This window comes from Gadus macrocephalus, chromosome 6 (genome assembly GCF_031168955.1).
Source record: "Gadus macrocephalus chromosome 6, ASM3116895v1".
NCBI classification, from domain to species: Eukaryota; Metazoa; Chordata; class Actinopteri; order Gadiformes; family Gadidae; genus Gadus; species Gadus macrocephalus.
In genome coordinates this window covers 26,142,596-26,163,917 of record NC_082387.1, presented here as the reverse complement: position 1 = coordinate 26,163,917, position 21,322 = coordinate 26,142,596, and the positions used below count along the sequence as shown (strand labels likewise).

General features: G+C 47.4%; 2 protein-coding genes and 1 long non-coding RNA gene across 3 annotated transcripts; 2 read left to right on the top strand and 1 right to left on the bottom strand.

Annotated features, from left to right (window-relative positions):
* The first annotated feature begins 1,349 nt into the window (after positions 1-1,349).
* Positions 1,350-11,519, top strand: slc6a19b (solute carrier family 6 member 19b). The gene is made up of 12 exons (XM_060055248.1): positions 1,350-1,822; positions 3,281-3,421; positions 3,499-3,636; positions 4,356-4,537; positions 5,910-6,020; positions 7,197-7,309; positions 8,199-8,327; positions 8,407-8,563; positions 8,688-8,892; positions 9,516-9,675; positions 9,790-9,952; positions 10,323-11,519. The coding sequence occupies exons 1-12, from the start codon at positions 1,624-1,626 to the stop codon at positions 10,494-10,496; spliced, it is 1,872 nt and encodes a 623-aa protein (XP_059911231.1). The 5' UTR covers positions 1,350-1,623; the 3' UTR covers positions 10,497-11,519.
* Positions 11,126-12,926, bottom strand: LOC132460197 (uncharacterized). Its single transcript, XR_009526365.1, has 2 exons — positions 12,878-12,926; positions 11,126-11,776 (listed from the first exon to the last, which is right to left on the bottom strand). It is a non-coding gene; the product is annotated as an uncharacterized LOC132460197 (long non-coding RNA).
* On the top strand, positions 12,129-20,088 carry LOC132460186 (sodium-dependent neutral amino acid transporter B(0)AT3-like). The gene is made up of 12 exons (XM_060055249.1): positions 12,129-12,426; positions 13,509-13,649; positions 14,096-14,233; positions 14,814-14,995; positions 15,177-15,287; positions 15,407-15,519; positions 15,619-15,747; positions 16,654-16,810; positions 17,042-17,246; positions 18,223-18,382; positions 19,039-19,201; positions 19,501-20,088. The coding sequence occupies exons 1-12, from the start codon at positions 12,252-12,254 to the stop codon at positions 19,672-19,674; spliced, it is 1,848 nt and encodes a 615-aa protein (XP_059911232.1). The 5' UTR covers positions 12,129-12,251; the 3' UTR covers positions 19,675-20,088.
* The last annotated feature ends 1,234 nt before the right edge of the window (positions 20,089-21,322 follow it).

Here is a 21,322-nt window from a genome sequence, read left to right as displayed (position 1 = left end):
ATGATATAGATATCTATGTATGATATTATTTAGATAGAGCACAAGGACTGTGACGCGAGTGTTGTACACTTCCTTGTTATTTGGATAACCGTTCTGCTGTTGGTGTTATGGCGCATAACACGTCGGACTCTTGTCTCTGGTGTTTCCACAACGAGACTTGTAGTGGGGGTTACTCAGTCATGGTTGAGAATGAATTGGGGGAAAGGAACTTTTGCTTTGACTCCTCAAGTAGGCCTACATGAACCACGACATGGAGGAGAAAGGGATTGTTGGCCGCGAATGTCTCCCGCTTGAGCCCCGCTTCCCGCTGCCGAGGGACCAGTACCGCGGGAAGTAGGGGTGCTGCAGCACCCCCTGTCTGAGGCCCTGTCTTATCACAGAAAACGATCATTTCTAAAAACTCCGGCCAAAGTGGAGATTTCTGAAAACACTGGTTATGTGTTGTCGTGTCAACGGGGAGAAACGGGATTTTAGGTTCTGAAGCGTCACATTATGCACCAGGAAATGCTTAACGTCATGTGAGCGCCCGCTGTACCGTATTGGTCAGAATATGAACACAAAACCCATTGTAAGACGACCTATATTTGGAAAAAAGATTTGAAGACCAGATCTTCTTTTTATAAATAAACAAATTGTATTCATTGAAATAATATACGAAAATAAAAAGGCATTGAATAAAACACTGCATTGCCACTAAACAGTAGTGCAAATAGGCCGTACTGATGTGTACACCAAAGACTATTCCTGACACTCCACTGCCCCGCTGTGTTCGCTCTGGCTGTGGTCGCTCCGCACTGTTTCGGCCCGTGGCAAAGCGAGTCATCCTCGCTGCTGTCCAAGGCATTTTGAGACGCAGCATTTATTTAATGCTCATATGACCTAGTGCTGAAAAAAGTTAGATGAAAAAGTGTGAGGGGAGCGGTGGAGCGCTAAACTTGTTCTGTGAGCAGCTGGATGTGAACCATGGTGTGAACACAATGATCGATTTTCGACTGTGCGCGCATGCACTGGTGTAATTGAGCTGCGCTGCTATATATCTTATATATATATATATATATGTAGCGAGTTGCGAGTCTAGTGCAGGCTGAGTTTTTTTACGAGAATACGTTCCCGCGGCTATGCGAGGGACCACCGCCTTGGCGCAAGCTGCTCAGGGCCACACCCCCACCCTCCTCCTTGACCCGCCTCTCTCCCCCTCATTTGCATTAAAGCTACGGACACTGAAACGGCGCATTTGGGGAAAGCTCAATGTGCGACTGGCTCGTAGTGGCTGTAACTCTGCACCACGGCGGAATTTCGGGATAACGTCTTCAAATACTGTGTTTGGGGCCGACTAATATCTATATTAAAGCATCCATAAAGTAGCATGCCATGGGACCTTTAACTCCCCTAAAGTGAACTTAATTTCCTCAACTCCCCTTAGCTTACCTCTTATCTGAGTAGACAACACTCCATTACATGCCAGGGATGTGCGTGGCGTCGTCACATTAACAGCTCTTATCAGCCCTCGGCTGCTTCTTCAGATAACAGGACGTTGGTTTCCTCCTTCCTGTCCATGAGTTCAGCGCACATAAAGCCGCTCACAGGTAGATCCACCCACAGAGCTCCTCAGACCTCCTCACCATGAAGCTGCAGCTGCCCAACCCCGACCTGGACTCCAGGGTCCTGAGCCACCAGGAGCTGGAGGTGCTGGAGACCACGGAGGCTGGGGACCGCCCCAAGTGGGACAACAAGACCCAGTACATGCTGACCTGCGTGGGCTTCTGCGTGGGGCTGGGGAACGTCTGGCGCTTCCCCTACCTGTGTCAGAGCCATGGAGGAGGTAAGGACGTCGCTTCCTTTCCTATCGACTCGTGCGTTTTGTATCCATGGTGTGTCCGCGGGACAGGCCGTGACCGGACCGGTCCTGGTCCCAGTGCCGTGGGTCACTGAGCAGTGGTGTTACGTGATGGTGGAGGATCCAGGGATACCTTGGGTAATATTTACCCTCCTCACTCAGAGGACTGGATTCCCTGCTGGTCCCAGTTAGATGGTTCACTGAGCAGTGTTGTTAACATGTGAGTGGTGAGGGGATACCTGGTGTAATATTAACCCTCCGTAGAGACTCATAGTCTCAGCTTACAGATCACTGAGCAATGTATCATATGGACCAATAACAACAGATCATATGGATCACTGAGCAACGTATCATATGGACCAATAACAACAGATCATATGGATCACTGAGGTACCGATCGCATGGATCAATAACAACAGATCATGTGGATCCTTTAGCAACCCATCAGATGGATCAATATCAACAGATCACATGGATCCATCACCAATGTCGTTGTCATCTTTGTTTGAACCAAGTTGACCTGGTGTCATATTATCCCTCGACATATTGATTACTCAAAAAACTATTTTATGCTAATTGAGAGCATTTCTGGTCAACTTGGATCAAACAAAGATGTTAATCACCCAAAAAATACTCTCCAACTGTAAAGGAAAGTTTAGAGTATCGAACCGAAACGAAAACTCAAAAGTTTCTTTGATACGAATATTGATGATCACAAACAAATGATAATGTTATCAGTGGAGCCTACAGTAGCTCGAGGGGAGGTTCCTGGTTCAAGGGGTCAGGATCATCCGGACTACCAGGGTTATCTCAGCGTTATCTCCGGGTTATCAGCTCCCCCAGGCTGAAGGCCAGCAGCAGGTTGCGGTTCCTGAGAAGCCGCCTCCTGCCCGGTAGTAAAAGGTGGCGATACGGTGACGGTGAGGAGAAACCAGACGGACATTGCCCCGTGGTCCCGGCCGCATCCTCTGTGTGTGCATCGATGTGTAAGGCAAAGGTGATGGGATATGATGGTATTGACAGGTTAGGCAAAGGTGATGGGATATGATGTTATATACAGGTTAGGCAAAGGTGATGGGATATACTGTCATATACAGGTAAGGTAAAGCCTTCAAGGTGATATAATGTCATATCCTGGTTAGTTAGAGGTGATGGGATATAATTTCATATACCAGTCAGTATTATATCATGAATATGACATCATTTTCTATGACTTACATGAGTAATTCTTACTTATAAACGTGATATCATCTCCATCTCTATACAGTGAGATGAACACAGATAAGGTCAGGACATATGGAGTGACATAAATCTATATTTCATTATCATTTATAATACAAATATTAATAATAATAGTAATTCCTATTATTTTGAGACTATAGATGAAATGGAGCCGGCCTAGTGTGAAGAGGACTCTAAACCGCCCCTTGTCCCCTCTCCCAGGAGCGTTCATGATCCCGTTCCTCATCCTGCTAGTCGTGGAGGGAATCCCCCTGCTCTACCTGGAGTTTGCGATTGGCCAGCGCATAAGAAGGGGCGGTCTGGGGGTGTGGTCTACGATCCATCCCTATCTGTCGGGCATCGGTAAGGCTGAACCCCGGAGCCCGTTCTAGAAGCCCCCCCTGTGACGGGCCGCTCTGACGCAGTGTGTGCGTCCCCAGGCGTGGCCTCCATGTGTGTGTCGCTGCTCATCAGTCTCTACTACAACACCATCATCGCCTGGATCCTCTGGTACCTGTTCAACTCCTTCCAGGACCCCCTGCCCTGGAGCCAGTGTCCCCTCAACGCCAACGCAACAGGTACAGCACTCTGACCCCACCCTAACCCTAACCCAAACCCAAATTTACCCACCCTAACCCTAAGCCTAACCCTAACCCTAACCCTAACCCCTAACCCTAACGCCTAACCCTAACCCCTAACCCTAATTTACCCACCCTAACCCTAAGCCTAACCCGAACCCTAACCCTAATTTACCCACACTAACCCCTAACCCCAAGCCTAACCCTAACCCTAACCCTAACCCCTAACCCTAATTTACCCACCCTAACCCTAAGCCTAACCCGAACCCTAACCCTAATTTACCCACACTAACCCCTAACCCTAAGCCTAACCCTAACCCGAACCCTAATTTACCCACCTCACTCTACCACTAACTCACCTTAACCCTAACTCACTCACCCTAACACCCTCTCACCCTAACCCTCTCACCCTAACCCTACCCCCCTGACCCTCTCACCCTAACCCTCTCACCCTAACCCCCCTGACCCTCTCACCCTAACCCTCTCACCCTAACCCTAACCCTCTCACCCTAACCCTCTCACCCTAACCCTCTCACCCTAACCCTCTCACCCTAACCCTACCCCCCTAACCCTCTCACCCTAACCCTCTCACCCTGACCCTCTCACCCTACCCCCCTGACCCTACCCCCCTACCCTCTCACCCTAACCCTACCCCCCGACCCTCTCGTCCTGCCCTCTGATTGCCCCTTCCCTTCGTCCGGGGGTCTGATGCTCTCCAGCCCTGCTGTCTGAGTGTGCGAGGAGCTCCTCGGTGGACTACTTCTGGTACCGGGAGACCCTGAACACCACCGCCTTCATCGAGGACGACGGGGGGCTGCAGTGGTGGCTGGTGGTCTGCCACATCAGCGCCTGGGCGCTGCTCTTCCTGTGCATCAGCCGCGGCATCGAGACCTCTGGGAAGGTACGGCTCGCTACCTCCACACTCCCAGACACCCAGTCCCAGACCTCTGGGAAGGTACGGCTCGCTCCTCCACACTCCCAGACACCCAGTCCCATACCTCTGGGAAGGTACGGCTCGCTCCTCCACACTCCCAGACACCCAGTCCCAGACCTCTGGGAAGGTACGGCTCGCTCCTCCACACTCCCAGACACCCAGTCCCAGACCTCTGGGAAGGTACGGCTCGCTCCTCCACACTCCCAGACACCCAGTCCCATACCTACCTACCTCGGGTACCTAGGGTTTGTTTCAGGTTAGAACACCTAGGCCAAGACATCAGGTGTCTCCACCGCCATTTTCCCGTTGGTAGCAGCTATAGTTGACTTTTGCTGCTCGCCCACTCCACCAGAGAATTTCTGTTGGCCCCAGTGTATCCAGGAGTAGGGGGAGTGTCAGGGATGGTTTGAAGGAAGCGGTCAAGTTCTGCCTTGAACTGGATCGGGGTTGGGATTGACTTGACATTTTTGGGTACAGCGTTGTACAGAGCAGAAGCAGTTGATGAGAACGAGTGGAATCTCATTGTGTTGATGCTGATATACTTGGAGCTTCCAAGCGGCCGGACACAGGTTACTCCTCGCCTCTCCGAGTGTTGGAACACCAGGTTGACCCTGTTGGGGATGGCACCGTGGTAGATTTTCCAGACAAGGATGACCATGTATCTTTCACGGCGGCGTTGTAGCGAGTAGAGGTTAAGACGCTTGAGGCGGTCCCAGTAGCTGAGGTTCGAGCAACCCGCTGTCTTTGCAGTGAAAGAGCGCTGGATCGACTCAATCAAGATAACGTCGCACTGCAGATGTGGTGACCAGAGAGCACAGCAGTACTCTACGATGGAGCGAACATAGGTCTTGAAGAGCAGCAGCATCGTGCTTTTGTCCCCGATCGAGAACGTCCTCAGAACCCAGCCGGCTTTTCGTGCAGCTTCGGCTGTTTTTTTTGGTGATGTGTTGCCGCCAACGGAGATCTTTGTCAATGAACACTCCGAGATCTTTGACGACATTGTCTGAGGAGATTACCAGTCCTGTTGATAGCTTGTACATCCATCCAGTGAGTTCAGAAAGACGACCAGGCTGTTCAGGCTTCACCTGGACCCTGCATAGCCTCCCCCCTCGGCCATCCCCTCCTACGCACTTATTGTATGTTGTACGTCCTGGCACTTAAAAATAGTACTTATCGTGTGGCGTCTTACCCTAGCTATCTCTGTTGTATAATGGTTTAACCTAGTGATGGTTGTGGTTTCTCTTTCTTCTATCAAATGTCCTTATTGTAAGTGGCTTTGGATGAAAGCGTCCGCTCCACGCCCTGAATGTGACTGACTCCAGGCCCCCTGTGCCCCCAGGCGGTGTACGTGACGTCCACCCTTCCCTACCTGGTGCTCACCATCTTCCTGATCCGGGGACTGACCCTGAAGGGCTCTCTGGACGGGATCAAGTTCCTCTTCACTCCCGACGTGAGTCCGCCATCCCACATCACATAAGATAAGTAACGGATAATCACCGAGAGGCAGGGCACTAAACAGTTTGATATGCCCGGCTCGTGGACGGCTTACCTCCAGGTGAGGTGAGTATCCCGTTTATTCTACTTGTTGCTTGCCAGCATAACAAAACAATTCAAATACTTTAATACTTCTGCTTTTTCTTATTCGTATTGCATACTCTGTTTGAGTTCCTCTCCCTCATAAAGTAGTCCCGTTTAATTACGATCGATCAAACATGTTTTGGACACCTCGAAGGGCATTATCTCACTTATACCATGGTCGCTTGCCAAAGAAAATAGATTAAGATCATTCATTTATATTTTCAGGCGTTTTACAATCCAAATATAAAGTTTATCACATGCCATAACATTGTTTCCCTGGTAACGCCTGAGGGTTTGACTAATACCTGGAACAACCATTACCATCCCGTAAGGTTCTTATGCAACGGAAACGTTGTTCACTCCTCCAGTAATTAGGACAGACCTTAGCTACGACTTGTTAACGGGAGGTATCGTCCCAGCCTTTATACCACAGATACTCTAGGGTCTATAGCATATAACCGCGTTTTCTGATTACAGTTTAATGCATTTTTCACAATTTACCAGCTCTCAGAACAGACAATTTGACTGGAACTATTTAGCAGGTGTCCACATATCAGGGATTAATGGACACCCTGCAGCCAATCAGAATCAAGTATTCCAAAAAATAAATAAAACCGGCGTATTGATCTACTATTTGATGACGCTGTGCTCAGTCAGCAGCAAGTACAACCGACAAGTCAGCGGGCAACCTGCCGGATTAATGCCCTCCTCCCCGCCAATCAGAATCTAGCATTCTTAAATGAAGTAGAATAATGCAATGTAATATAAGGCAGTAAACAGTAACCTGTATACCGTATATATTCATTTACATTTACATTTAGGGCGTTTAGCAAACGCTTTTATCAAAAGCCACTTACAATAAGCACATTTGTCAAAAGAAAGAGAAACACAAATATATATCTCTGTCGGTACAGTAAGGATGTTCAATGCCAGGCACTAACAACCACTGGGTTAACCCGTTCCCCGTATACAACACAGATAGCTAGGATAACACACGACACAAGTATTCAGTACATCAAAAGGATCCTTGTGTGTGTTCCTCCGTCAGCTGGCGGAGCTGGCCAAGGCCTCCACCTGGCTGGACGCAGGGGCCCAGGTCTTCTACTCCTTCTCCCTGGCCTTCGGGGGCCTCATCAGCTTCTCCAGCTACAACTCTGTTCAGTAAGGAGCTTCGTGTGTCCATGTGTGATCATCAGGCTTCACATCAGGGAGCACACCCCCCTTCAATGGTTGAACATACTGAAGGTCAGGCTCCACACACACAGCGTGAGGTTCTCCTTATGAAAGGGTGAGGTTCTCACTATGAGAGGGTGAGGTTCCCATTATGAAAAGGTGAGGTTCTAACTATGAGAGGGTGAGCTTCTCATTATGAAAGGGTGAGGTTCTAACTAAGAAAGGGTGAGGTTGTCATTATGCAAGGGTTGGGGTTCTCATTATGCATGGGTTAGGGTTCACACTTTGAAAGGGTGGGGTCCTCCCTATGAAATGGTTAGGTTCTCACTATGAAAGGATTTGGTTCACGCTATGAAAGGGTTAAGTTTTCACTATGGAAGGGTCAGGAGGTAAGGGTTCTCACTGAGAAAGGGTAAGGGGGTTAGAGTTTTCACTATGAAAGGGTTAGGGTAGGGGTTAGGATTTGAACTATGAAAGGGTTAGGGTTCTCACTATGAAAGCGTTAGGGTTCTCACTATGAAAGGGTTAGGGGGTTAGGGTTCCCAATATGAAAGGGTTAGGACTGGGGGTTAGGGTTCTAACTATGAAAGGGTTAGGGTTAAAGACATTCAATTAAAACCTTTGACCTAAAGTCCAAGTTGGAGGTTAGGGTTATTTGCTGGAAGTTGGAAGTTAGATACAGTAGACTTTGAGGGTCCAAAACAGTTTTCCTACTAGCAAATGGTAACTTATCTGAATAACATATTCATAACATCAAGTGAAAACAGAGCATGTATCCATCACTTCAGGATGTTTTATGTATTTCCTCAATAACCATTAATCTGTTAAGGGCTTCTAAACCTTGACGAACTTAAGGCCTTATCTTGTTTCCAACTAGTAATAACTGTGAACAGGATGCATTGATCATCTCCGGCATCAACGGCTTCACCTCCGTGTACGCGGCCACCGTCGTCTACTCCATCATCGGCTTCAGGGCGACAGAGAGATTCGACAGCTGTGTTTCCGGGTATGAAAGTTAAAACACAGCTAGTGTCAACGATGGAGTCCCCAGAACCGCTGAGCTGGAAAACCATTTTTCTTTTCAGAAACATTCTAGCATTGCTGAATGGGTTTGAACTTCCCGAAGGCAGCATCACAGGGACCAACTACGATCAAATCTTCACAGAGCTAAACCAAACAAATTCTGCACTCATAGACACACTGAGTCTGAAAACATGCAGCCTGGACACGTTCCTCAGTGAGGTAAGACCACAAAACTTACTTCCTGTTCTTAATTGAAGAGTCACACCCCTGTATTGTCAGATATGTTGCACCTCATCAACAGTTACAGCCCCGTAATGTCCGAGCGTGTCCTGTTTTGTCCCAGGGAGTGGAGGGAACCGGCCTAGCCTTCATCGTGTTCACGGAGGCTATCACCAAGATGCCCTTCTCCCCACTGTGGGCGGTGCTCTTCTTCATCATGCTCTTCTGTCTGGGCCTCTCCTCCATGTTCGGGAACATCGAGGGGGTCCTGGTTCCCCTGCAGGACCTCAAGCTCTTCCCCAAGAAGTGGCCCAAAGAGGCCGTCACCGGTACGGCGGTACCTCCGTCTGCATGCTCTCACTGCTCCATCCTCCATCGTTGTCCATTGGAAATAAAGGAAGAAAAACACATACATTTGTGGGGTGGGGGCACCCTACGAATTAGAAAAGGGTGTGAAGGGTGTGGGTTCGGCCCCCAATGCCTCGTACCTTTACACATCGCTGATCGAGACGCCTAACCCCTACCTGTTGCGTAATGACACGTATCTGTCATCCCTGGAAGTGGCTGTAGATAACAGTGGCTGCTTAACCACCTAATAGGATTTCTTTGGCTAGATTCTGGTATCTCCGTAGTTGTCGATTAGTGTTATCGTTGTGTGTTATCGTTGTGTGCTATCGTTGTGTGTTATCGTTGTGTGATATCGTTGGGTGCTATCGTTGTGTGCTATCGTTGTGTGCTATCGTTGTGTGCTATCGTTGTGTGCTATCGTTGTGTGGTATCATTGTGTGCTATCGTTGTGTGGTATCGTTGTGTGGTATCGTTGTGTGATATCGTTGTGTGATATCGTCGTGTGCTATCGTCGTGTGCTATCGTCGTGTGCTATCGTCGTGTGCTATTGTCCTGTGGTATCCCTGTGCATCCTGCGGTCCTGATTGCTCTGTTTGGGCTGCAGGTGTGACCTGTCTGCTGTGCTGTCTGCTGGGGCTGGTATTCGTTCAGGGTTCAGGGAACTACTGGCTCTCTCTGTTCGACGGCTACGGAGGCTCCGTCTCGCTGCTGGTGGTGGCCTTCTGCGAGATGGTCTCTGTTGTCTACATATACGGGATAGACAGGTGATGAGGGAACCCTGACAAATAGATCAATACGTCTCAAATGATAATCCCAAAGATATGCCGTAAGGTTTTAGGTTTCAACAATATTCTTTTGATTTGTTTCCTTCCTCCCAGGTTCAACGATGACATCGTCTTCATGATCGGCCACAAGCCAAACATCTTCTGGCAGATCATGTGGAGGGTCATCAGTCCGGCTGTCATGCTCTTCATCCTCATCGCCTTCATAGTGGACAAAGTCTCGGAAGACCTGATCTACAAATCCTGGGATCCTGAATCGGTAAATAATCAGCTGTTTGTAATGCTATTGATACTTTGACTGGCACTTAATGTACTCACTTACTGTATGTTGTACGTCCTTGCACTTAAAAATAGTACTTAGCATTGTGTAGCATCTTATCGTAGCTACCTTTTGGGCACACGGGGAATGGTTAAACCTAGAAAATATTGGTGCTTTGCACTTGGTTCTATGAACAACCTTGCTGTACCGACAGAGATCTATTGTTGTTTCTCTTTCTTCTGACAAATGGACTTATTGTGAGTAGCTTTGGATAAAAGTGTCGGCTAAATGTAAATGTGAATGCTAGTGAAATGTTCCGATACTACCAGGAACACGCGATAGTCAGTGGTGGTTTGCTTTATGTTCACAGGACGTTTTCCCTGCCCTGGTGGAATACTCCTATCCCTCCTGGATCTACGCGGTCATCATCGCCTTAGCAGGGATTCCCAGTCTTTTCATACCATGTATCGCCATTTTTAAATGTCTCAGAAACCTAAAAAGGAACAAATCAGATATAGAGGAGCTCCACGCTGCCAAAATGTGAGTAGTGAGCATCACAAGATATTGTGGAAAAATTAACCTTAACTATAATATACAATTATATAAACCCTGTTTACATAATTACTAGTCAATGGAGAGGAATTTCTGTAAATTCTCCTTGGATAGTTTTTATTTGCATTATCAATGTAGCCACGAAGGCAACTACGATCAGAATCATGTTCACCCATTGTCTCATTAAATGTATGCTTGGTAACTTTGCTGCCTGAATCTTCCGGGATCACACTCTAAATTTAGATAAAATACTTTGCTGTCCGAAGGGTCCTAAACATAAGTGATTCTTCATCACCTGACCGGTGTGGAACGTACAACACAACTCTTCTGCTCCACCCTTTTCTATTCCCACTTTCAGTAGTGCAACAACAATAAAGCGAGTTACTGGTTAACTTGATTATGGTACATAATCAAGGTCGTACAGAGAGATTGGAGTTGATTCAATACGTGGCCGATGGTCCCTCAGCCAAGTGCCTTCCTTCCTTTAGTCTTCCTTCTACCTTCCAGTAGCTGATAAAATCACAATTCTCTTCCATCCTCCTGTCTTTATTCACCCTGCTTACATTTTTTACAAGGGGCAAGAAAACCATACAAAGGTTCTTGGTCCTTAGGAAAAATGTGTTAATGAAAAAAAAAGTTAGATGTCATGTTCAAGTTGTTACTACTGTGTTTCTGTGTGTATTAATTTTTCATAATCAAATAAGAATGAATATCACGCAACTATAGTTTGATAGAAATACAATTAAAGTTGACTTGAAACCTTCAGGTTAGATAAATTATTATTGGGGTTTATTGCAATTCATTTGATTCTGTTCCAATCATTCTGTTGTTTGATATTAATGCATTTAAGAAAGGAACTTGCACCCTATGAAAAAGATTGAGAGAAAAAGTAGCCCATACACTTTGCACTGTTAATATTCATTGTTATTTTGTACAGTGGATTAAGTTTTGATGTTTAAATGACCACTAGAGGGAGACAATACGCTGTGTTTTAATAAAGTACATTATGCAAACATGTGACCCTCTTTTAAATACTTTAACAAAGACTTGAGTTTTATAAGGAAGCATGTTTGAATGAAACTCAAACTATTTAATTCTAGAAAAGAAAGCTCTTACTCAATATCCCAAATAATTAAATACTTCATCGTGATGACATAATTACATCATAACAATTTGAAGATGATTCTACCTCAGCATATTTAAAGATTGTTAAACAAAGGAGGTAATAATGTCACTATGATAGAACTGATACATTTTTGGTCTGAAATTAAACTGTACTTTACTCAGATGTTGCATACAGACGAGTAATCAACTGTGGTCGAAACAAAACCAAGAAACGCCCTTGGAATGGAAACCGGACTGAACTAAAATCCAGGCGGAGGACAACATAGAAACTGATGACCGTTTGAAGGGACAGCAGCACCAGGCATGACCGGTCACTCATCAATATGCAACAGCTAAAGAGGAGGCAGAGATCTTGTTAGGAGGGCAGAATACGTTTGAATCTCTCCTGTACACTAATGTGTCCCTGTGCTTCCAGATGTTCAACTTTAAAGGTTATTAGTTCCACTGATATCATGTTCTAGATCAAATAAAGCGCCCAGACACACGGCCTCTTTGTTCTTCAAGGAGTGTTACCAGACTGTTGTCGTTCTCGTTTCTAGCTCCGCCCCAAGGTGAACCTACCCGCCGTGGTTCTATCCTAAGCACAGCTCTGCGAGGGATGCTTTGACAAGCTGAAAGAGATATGATTGATGACCAGGACGTTTTGACGGAGGAGACTCCTGATGGGGAATCCAAGGGCACCCCTGAAAGACCCAAATGGGACAACAAGGTCCAGTATCTGCTCACTTGCATCGGTTTCGCTGTGGGGCTCGGGAATGTTTGGAGGTTCCCGTACCTGTGCCAGGTGTATGGTGGAGGTAAGAGTCAGTCATACTTTGTAGGGCTAGCAGAAATATTGTTTTGTGAGTATGGCTGTTATCATTTATTGTGTATATGCATTGTTTAAAAACAAATCAAAGGACTGAATTTGGGATTTTGATTTTGGGTCTTTTCGGAAGGTAAATCCAAAATCCTGGTTTGGTGTTTCCAGCATGTTTGTATTAAATTAATTCCACCAAACTGCATGGTGCCTTGGTATGGTAAGCCGTGAACTCATCTAATTTTCAGACAATTAAAAGGCCTTTATTTCATATGTAATACAATAAAACAACTTCTCAACACAGATCAATGTTGCAAAGAATAATCCATAACATAAAATTAGCCGAGTCATCACATCAACATTATTTAGTTTACACTCTGGTAAGTTTAATGTTGACCCAAAGCTCTCGCTGTGATAAAGCACGCTACGTCGATAGTGCAATCTCCCACCCAAACACCCCCGACCGCTATATTCAACCTTGGATTAAAAGGCTCTCTCAGCCTGCGTACCATGGATCTCAAAGGTATCTCATAGGGACCTCAGACGGATCTGATAGGGACCTCAGAGGGACCTCAGAGGGACCTCAGAGGGATCTCAGAGGGACCTCAGAGGGATCTCAGAGGGACCTCATAGGGACCTCATAGGGACCTCAGAGGGACCTCAGAGGAACCTCAGAGGGATCCGGCCGCTACCTTCTCACACAAACCAGGAGCTCACAGCTGGGATCTGACTTCAGGGGCATTCCTGGTCCTCTACCTTACAAACCAGGAGCTCACAGCTGGTTCTGTCCCCAGGGGGTAACAGCTGGTTCTGTCCCCAGGGGGTAACAGCTGGTTCTGTCCCCAGGGGGTAACAGCTGGTTCTGTCCCCAGGGGGTAACAGCTGGTTCTGTCTCCAGGGGGTAACAGCTGGTTCTGTCCCCAGGGGGTAACAGCTGGTTCTGTCTCCAGGGGGTAACATCTGGTTCTGTCTCGAGGGGGTAACAGCTGGTTCTGTCCCCAGGGGGTAACAGCTGGTTCTGTCCCCAGGGGGTAACAGCTGGTTCTGTCCCCAGGGGGTAACATCTGGTTCTGTCCCCAGGGGCCTTCCTGATCCCCTACCTGATCTCCTTGGTGGTGGAGGGTCTTCCTCTGCTCCACATGGAGCTGGCCATCGGTCAGAGACTCCGCATGGGCAGCATCGGCGTGTGGAGCTCCATGTCGCCGTACCTCGGGGGAGTAGGTGAGCTGCCTCAGCCGCCATCTTGTCTACGCACCGCCTTTCTACAGAGCGCTTTTTTTTTTCTTAGCTCTTATTTTCTTCAGCACTATTACTTCAGCATCAAATACACAAAAAAGGTTGAGAAAGGTCAAGTAAACAAACAGTTAATTGCTTTGAATGTAGGGATAGATATTAAAGTTTTAAAGTTAAAGAGACATTTATAAAGTTAAAATAAATCATATATATTATATATTTCTCTATATGGATAATAGAGGGGTGGAGTTAAACTCCTTACCTATCATAATGAACCCTTTGAAGGTTGGTTGGAGTTATGAATTATGTAAAGGAGAATATGCATGTTATTCATTCTTCATAGATAACAAGAGTCTGTACACACGCACTCTCTCGCACACACACACACACACACACACACACACACACACACACACACACACACACACACACAGGTGTGGCCTCCATGCTGGTGTCCTTGCTGGTGGGGCTGTTCTACAACACCATCATCGCCTGGGTCCTCTGGTACTTCTTCCACTGCTTCCAGAGTCCACTTCCCTGGAGCCAGTGCCCCGTCAACGCCAACCACACCGGTAACGCCAAACCCTGACTCACAAACCCTGACCCACAACCTGACTCACAAACCCTGACCCCCAACCTGACTCACAAACCCTGACTCACGAACCCTGACCCCCAACCTGACTCACAAACCCTGACTCACAAACCCTGACCCCCAACCTGACTCACAAACCCTGACTCACAAACCCTGGCCCCCAACCTGACTCACAAACCCTGACTCACAAACCCTGACCCCCAACCTGACTCACAAACCCTGACTCACAAACCCTGACCCCCAACCTGACTCACAAACCCTGACTCACAAACCCTGACCCCCAACCTGACTCACAAACCCTGACTCACAAACCCTGACCCACAACCTGACCCACAAACCCTGACCCCCAACCTGACTCACAAACCCTGACCCCCAATCTGACTCACAAACCCTGACTCACAAACCCTGACTCACAAACCCTGGCCAACAACCTGACTCACAAACCCTGACTCACATCAACAGCTCATCAACAGCTCATCAACAGCTCATCAACAGCTCATCAACAGCTCATCAACAGCTCATCAACAGCTCATCAGCTTGTCTTCTGTTGTCTGGTCCAGGGTATGTGAGCGAGTGTGAGCTGGGCACCCCAGTGAACTACTTCTGGTACCGGAGAACGCTCAACATAACGCCCGACATCGATGCCAGCGGGTCCTTGCAGTGGTGGCTGGTGCTGTGTCTGGCCACGGCCTGGTGCCTTGTCTACATCTGCTTCATCCGGGGCATTGAAACCATTGGGAAGGTGATCACAGTGGACCCCTCTTATCTGCGCACATTGAAGCCAGATAATGTATCAAGTGTACAGCGTACATCGTGAATCATATCGGAAGCACATAAAGTCATATTTCTCGGCACGGTCATAGTTACGGCTTACACGGGATGAGGCTTTGATAAGGCTACTAATCATTGGCTTATTTTATCAGGCTGTTTATGTGACCGCCACATTCCCGTACCTGGTGTTGACCATCTTCCTGGTGCGAGCGCTTACCCTCCCCGGGGCTCTGGACGGACTGGTCTACCTCTTCACCCCCAACGTGAGCCGGCGCTTCCACTCCCTGCCCCGATTATCAGTTCAGAGTTCAGAGTTCAGAGTTCAGGGTTCAGGGTTCAGGGTTCAGAGTTCAGAGTTCAGACGTTGTGTGTTCTGTTGCAGTGGGAAACGCTGAAGAATCCTAAAGTGTGGCTGGACGCCGCCACGCAGATCTTCTTCTCTCTGTCTCTGGCTTTCGGGGGCCTCATCGCCTTCTCTAGCTATAATCCTCAAAAGTATGCTACCTTTATGTTGTTTTATTCACACTATAAACGTGTTACATCTCACATTATACTGTATGTGCAGTCGAACCACTGAGCGTCCTCTCTCTGCAGAAACAATTGTGAAAGGGACGCCCTGATCGTAGGGTGTGTCAACAGCTTCACGTCGGTTTACGCTGCCATTCCGATCTTTGCCATCCTCGGCTTCAAAGCCAACGCCGACTACAATGACTGCCGTAATGAGTATGAGCCGTTACTTATACCTGTGTCCAATTCCAGTCTGGGGGATCAAACCAACGTCACTGTAACAGTCATAGTCCAGGCTTATCTTAAACATCTGTTACCAATACACCAATGTACCAATATCAAAAACCCTTTGTTCTGCCTAAGAGCATTTCGGCAAACGTGTCTGCCACAAATGGGAGCAGCACTAAAGCACTTTAAAGGTTGGGTATGGGATTTGCGAAATGCCAGCAGATTTTTAAAAATACACAACTCAAACGGTCCTACCCTCTCTCCTTCAACGCTGACTCTGACTCCACCCATTCCAAGCACGAAGGGGTCGCGCGCGGGGGAGGGGGAGTGCAGTACGACCGTTTGATTGACGTACTTACTGTCCAATGCAACTCGTGGCTCTGGAAATCTTTGGCTGGAGTTTTTCGAGCCCTGCCCGTTCCACAGATGATTGACTTGTTTAATTTTCATGTCAGTACTTCTAACTCAGTGGCTGCAAGTGGGTTATGATAAGGATTTCAAGTAATTTTGCAATAATTGCCAAAAAAGCGAATTCCATACCCAACCTTAAAGTACAGTGATTTGTAAAGTCCTTTTCCACAAACTCTGTAGGCCTGCCGACAGACACACATTGCTTTCAAAAAGCAAAGTGCTATGATGCTTTTGTTTACCTCTGTAGCAGGCAGTCCCTTCGCCACTCATTTTGATCGATTCTATTGGTCGATGATTTAGTGAAGCCAGGAAAGATGGCTACGATGGTTTGATCAACCAGATCGGTATTGCCCTTTAAGATCACTCAAAGTTATCATTAAATCATCTCATTCATGTGTACTCTTGAGTTTAGTGTTATGGCTTGTTGATCATTGTTGCCCGTATTATTAACTGTCTAGTGTTATTTCTCCAACCCTTTCTTAGGAACATATTGGCATTAACAAATGCATTTAGCATCGGTGATGCAAACATAACCCTCCAAAACTACGGTGAATGGTTGAGTCATCTCAACGCTTCTGATCCCTCTGAGGTGGAGAGCCTGAACCTGAAGACCTGCAATCTTCAAACTTACCTTGAACAGGTGCACCTTACAAATATCCCTCCTCCATCTGGATTTGGAGTTAGTAAATCCAAGCAACAGGGATTTAGATGCCTCTCATTAATGATTCTAGGGGTCGGCTTCGCACAAAGGTAGACACTCTGGAGTGATCAGAGTCAAAACCAAGGCCATCCAAGTTCAAACAACAACCTGCCCTGCCTCTGTTCATCACAGGACGTTCTGTGCCCACAGTAACGGTTGTTCTTCTCACAGAGTGCCTCTGGAACAGGGCTGGCCTTCATCGTGTTCACCGAGGCGGTGATACAGATGCCGGGCTCCCAGCTCTGGGCCGCCCTCTTCTTCATCATGCTCTTCTGCCTGGGCCTCTCCTCCATGTTCGGCATGCTGGAGGGAATCCTCACCCCACTGCTAGACCTCCACCTAGTCCCAGCCTGGGTTCCTAAAGAGATGCTCACTGGTAATGAATTCATGCGTCAAGTATGGAAAACGGATTAGCCTCCACTCTGGGTCCTCTGGATCCTAGCAGATGGGGTTCCTCCATCTGTTCCCAGGAGGATCTGTAGATAATCTTATAATAATCCTATTAATAACGGTACGGAGACAACTTGCTCCGCTTGTTTAGGGAGATGTCGTCTACGTGCAGGGCCGACGGACTGCGGGGGAAAGTGAGGCAGTCGTGGGGGGGCCCAAGGCAGAGGGGGGGCCCATGGCAATTAAAAAAATAAATAAAAATAAAAATCTTTTGAATTATCCATAGCCCATAGTGTAGGATTCGCACACGGCCACGTCTCCCCCCCGTCAACAATTGTTATTTTAATTCGGGGGGGGGGGGGGGGGGGGGGGCATCAGTACCTCTTGTATACAGGGCCCAGGATTTGGTGCAACGGCCCTGTCTACGTGTACAACCACAAGTTTCCAACTCCTTACTCCTTCTGTAGCGGACTTGTCATTCATAGAATAAAGTTTGCTAATAACCATTAGATTTTGCATGACTCACAATTCCGTGCTACATTTTGAATGAGGCTCAATAGAGCATGTCCATCCTATTGTGTGTCATGGGTACCTGTGGTTATTTGGAAGAAGATTTTTGAAGTTTTCCCAAAATGTTCACTGTGCAAATTAATCTTTCCAGACGGACATTAAGGGTCCAAGAGGCCAAAGGTTCAGCATGTAAAACAAAGCCTGTGTATCAAGTTTCAGAAAGGTTCTTCCGCCGTGATGGCGGGGGCGAAAGCATCAACAGATACTCTGGGAATACATAATATTAATACTACAAGACTTAAGACTACATTTCCATCAGTCTTCAAGGTCTATGCCTGGTCTTGCTTGACCTACATTGGATGTTGTCCATCCAACTAAATCATATCCAAATACCTGGTTAGGGTTAGCGATGTGGTTAAAACCATGAAGTACCTCTCCCCTGTTGCTTGTAGGTCTGATATGTTTGCTCAGCTTTACTGCGGCCCTGATCTTCACCTTGGGCTCGGGCAACTACTGGTTGGAGATCTTCAACACCTACGTCGGGTCGCTGCCCCTGCTCATCATAGCCTTCTTCGAGATGACGGCTGTGACATATGTCTATGGGATTAAAAGGTAAGATAACTATGAAGGCACTATGAATGCAATGTTGGAAAAAAAATAGTATTGCATGGAGACAATATACTATGTATCTGAGTGTATATAATTATAAAAATTAGTATCTACTTTATGTGTATCTTAATGTTGCTATGTGTATCAAAGTGTGCCTCTGAGTATACACAGTATGTGTGCCTGTTTGTATAAAGCACATGAATCTAAGTGTGTATCTGTGTGCATACAGTATGTGTGTCTTTGTGTATATACAATGCATGTATCAAAGTCTGTCTCTGCGTGTATACAGTATGTGTGTCTCTGTGTGTGTACAGTATTTGTGTCTCTCTGTGTATACAGTATGTGTGTCTCTGTGTATACACAGTGCCCGTGTCTAAGCGTGTCTCTGTGTGTACACAGTGTGTGTGTCTCTGTGTGTACACAGTGTGTGTGTGTCTCAGTGTGTACACAGTGTGTGTGTCTCTGTGTGTACACAGTGTGTGTGTCTAAGCGTGTACACAGTGTGTGTGTCTCTGTGTGCACACAGTGCGTGGGTCTAAGCGTGTACACAGTGTGTGTGTCTCTGTGTGTACCCAGTGTGTGTGTCTCTGTGTGTACGCAGTGTGTGTGTCTCTGTGTGCACACAGTGCGTGGGTCTAAGCGTGTCGCCATGCCAACAGGTTCAGTGATGATATTGAATGGATGACCGGACGCAGGCCCAACCTCTACTGGCAGGTCACCTGGAGGCTGCTCAGCCCCCTGATGCTGCTCATGGTGTTCCTGGCCTACATTGTGATCGAGGCTGAGACCACGCCCACCTACAACGCCTGGAACCCAGACTTTGTAAGCAAGCGTCTAGACGAGGCCCATGTTCCCAATGGAACCATAACATATGTTATTTACATTTAGGACATTTAGCAGATGCTTACATCGAAAGCAACTTACAAGTACATTTGTCATAAGAAGCGGAAAGATATATCTCTACAGCAAGGATGTTCATAGAACCATGTGCCAAGCACTAACAATGATAGCTAGTGATAGCTAGCTAATGCAGATGCGCCACAGTTAATTACTAAGAATCAACACAATGCACAGTACTCCATGTCATGGGTCAGAGTTAGTAATAGGGTCTCCTTCTGCAGGTGGACTTCCCCCTGTTCGACGTCCAGCCCTACCCTGGCTGGGTGTACGCTATCACCGTCCTCCTGTCAACCATTCCCATCATCTCCATACCCCTGGTCGCCTCCTATACATTACTGCGCTTCCTGAGAAAGCGATATCTGGACCGACACAATATCAACCCATATGCTAATTGATATCCCCCCTCCTCCATTTACATATTTTGATTCATACATTTTCTTCCTTCAATCTTGAGTGGTCGTTTTTTCAAATCAAACCCCTCTCAAACTGATTAGACATAGTGCCCGCTTATGTCAGAACAAGTCAAGTATCCAAATTGTATGGTAAGCTTTGAATTATTGATCAGTTGATAATGTTTTGCATCCATTTGTTTACCCTATGAGCTATGACATATTTACATTCAAACAATTGAATTGTATGATGCTGTATTGATCTTGTGTATTTGCAAACTCAAGACAACTCAGCCCGCTACCCTTTAGCCTTTATATTTTCCTCTTAACTTGGCGTTTTGTTCTAAATCAATTTAAATAACCAAGATGTGAACTCGTATCGTAAAGAAATACAAATAAAAAAATGCGGATAAAACCTGAAACACAAACAGAGGTTGAGTTTTATTATTGCAATCATTCATTAAATATTCATCCTTTTCATTCATTACAACAAATCCTGGATCTGGGACTGGAGCGGTGAAATGATATCTAAACGCACGTGTCAGGGTAAAGCTCCCTTAGGACTCGGGAGGTTCAAAGGTTCACGCGGTTTTATTTTTGCACCGGAGCAACATATGTGTCCGTCAACACATGCATGAGTGTGTGTGTGTGTGTTTGCATGTGAGGGTATACAGAAGATAGTGTAGACTATGTATTGGACCCTCCAGGGCAGGACCCCCCGCCCTGGAGCCAGTGTCCCCTCAACGCCAACGCAACGGGTACAGCACTCTGACCCCACCCTAACCCTAACCCTAACCCTTTATCCACCCTAACCCTAAACCTAACCCTAACCCTAACCCTAACCCCAAGCCTAACCCTAACCCTAACCCTAATTGACCCACCCTGAACCTAACCCAAACCCTAATTTACCCACCTCACTCTACCCCTAACTCACCTTAACCCTAACTCACTCACCCTAACCCTCTCACACTAACCCTAACCCTAACCCTCTCACCCTAATCCTCTCACCCTGACCCTAACACCCTCTCACCCTATCCCTAACTAATCCTAACTCACTCACACTTACCCTAACCCTCCCACCCTAACCTTAACCCTCTCACCCTAACCCTCCCCCCTACCCTCTCACCCTAACCCTCTCACCCTAACCCTACCCCCCGACCCTCCCCCCCTGACCCTCTCACCCTAACCCTCCCCCCCTGACCCTCTCACCCTAACCCTCCCCCCCTACCCTCTCACCCTAACCCTACCCCCCTAACCCTCTCACCCTAACCCTCTCACCCTAACCCTCTCACCCTAACCCTACCCCCCTGACCCTCTCACCCTAACCCTCTCACCCTAACCCTCTCACCCTAACCCTACCCCCCTACCCTCTCACCCTAACCCTACCCCCCTAACCCTCTCACCCTGCCCTCTCACCCTAACCCTCTCACCCTAACCCTACCCCCCTACCCTCTCACCCTAACCCTACCCCCCTAACCCTCTCACCCTAACCCTCTCACCCTGACCCCCCTGACCCTCTCACCCTAACCCTACCCCCCTACCCTCTCACCCTAACCCTATCACCCTAACCCTCTCACCCTAACCCTCCCCCCCCGACCCTCTCACCCTGCCCTCTCACCCTAACCCTACCCCCCTACCCTCTCACCCTAACCCT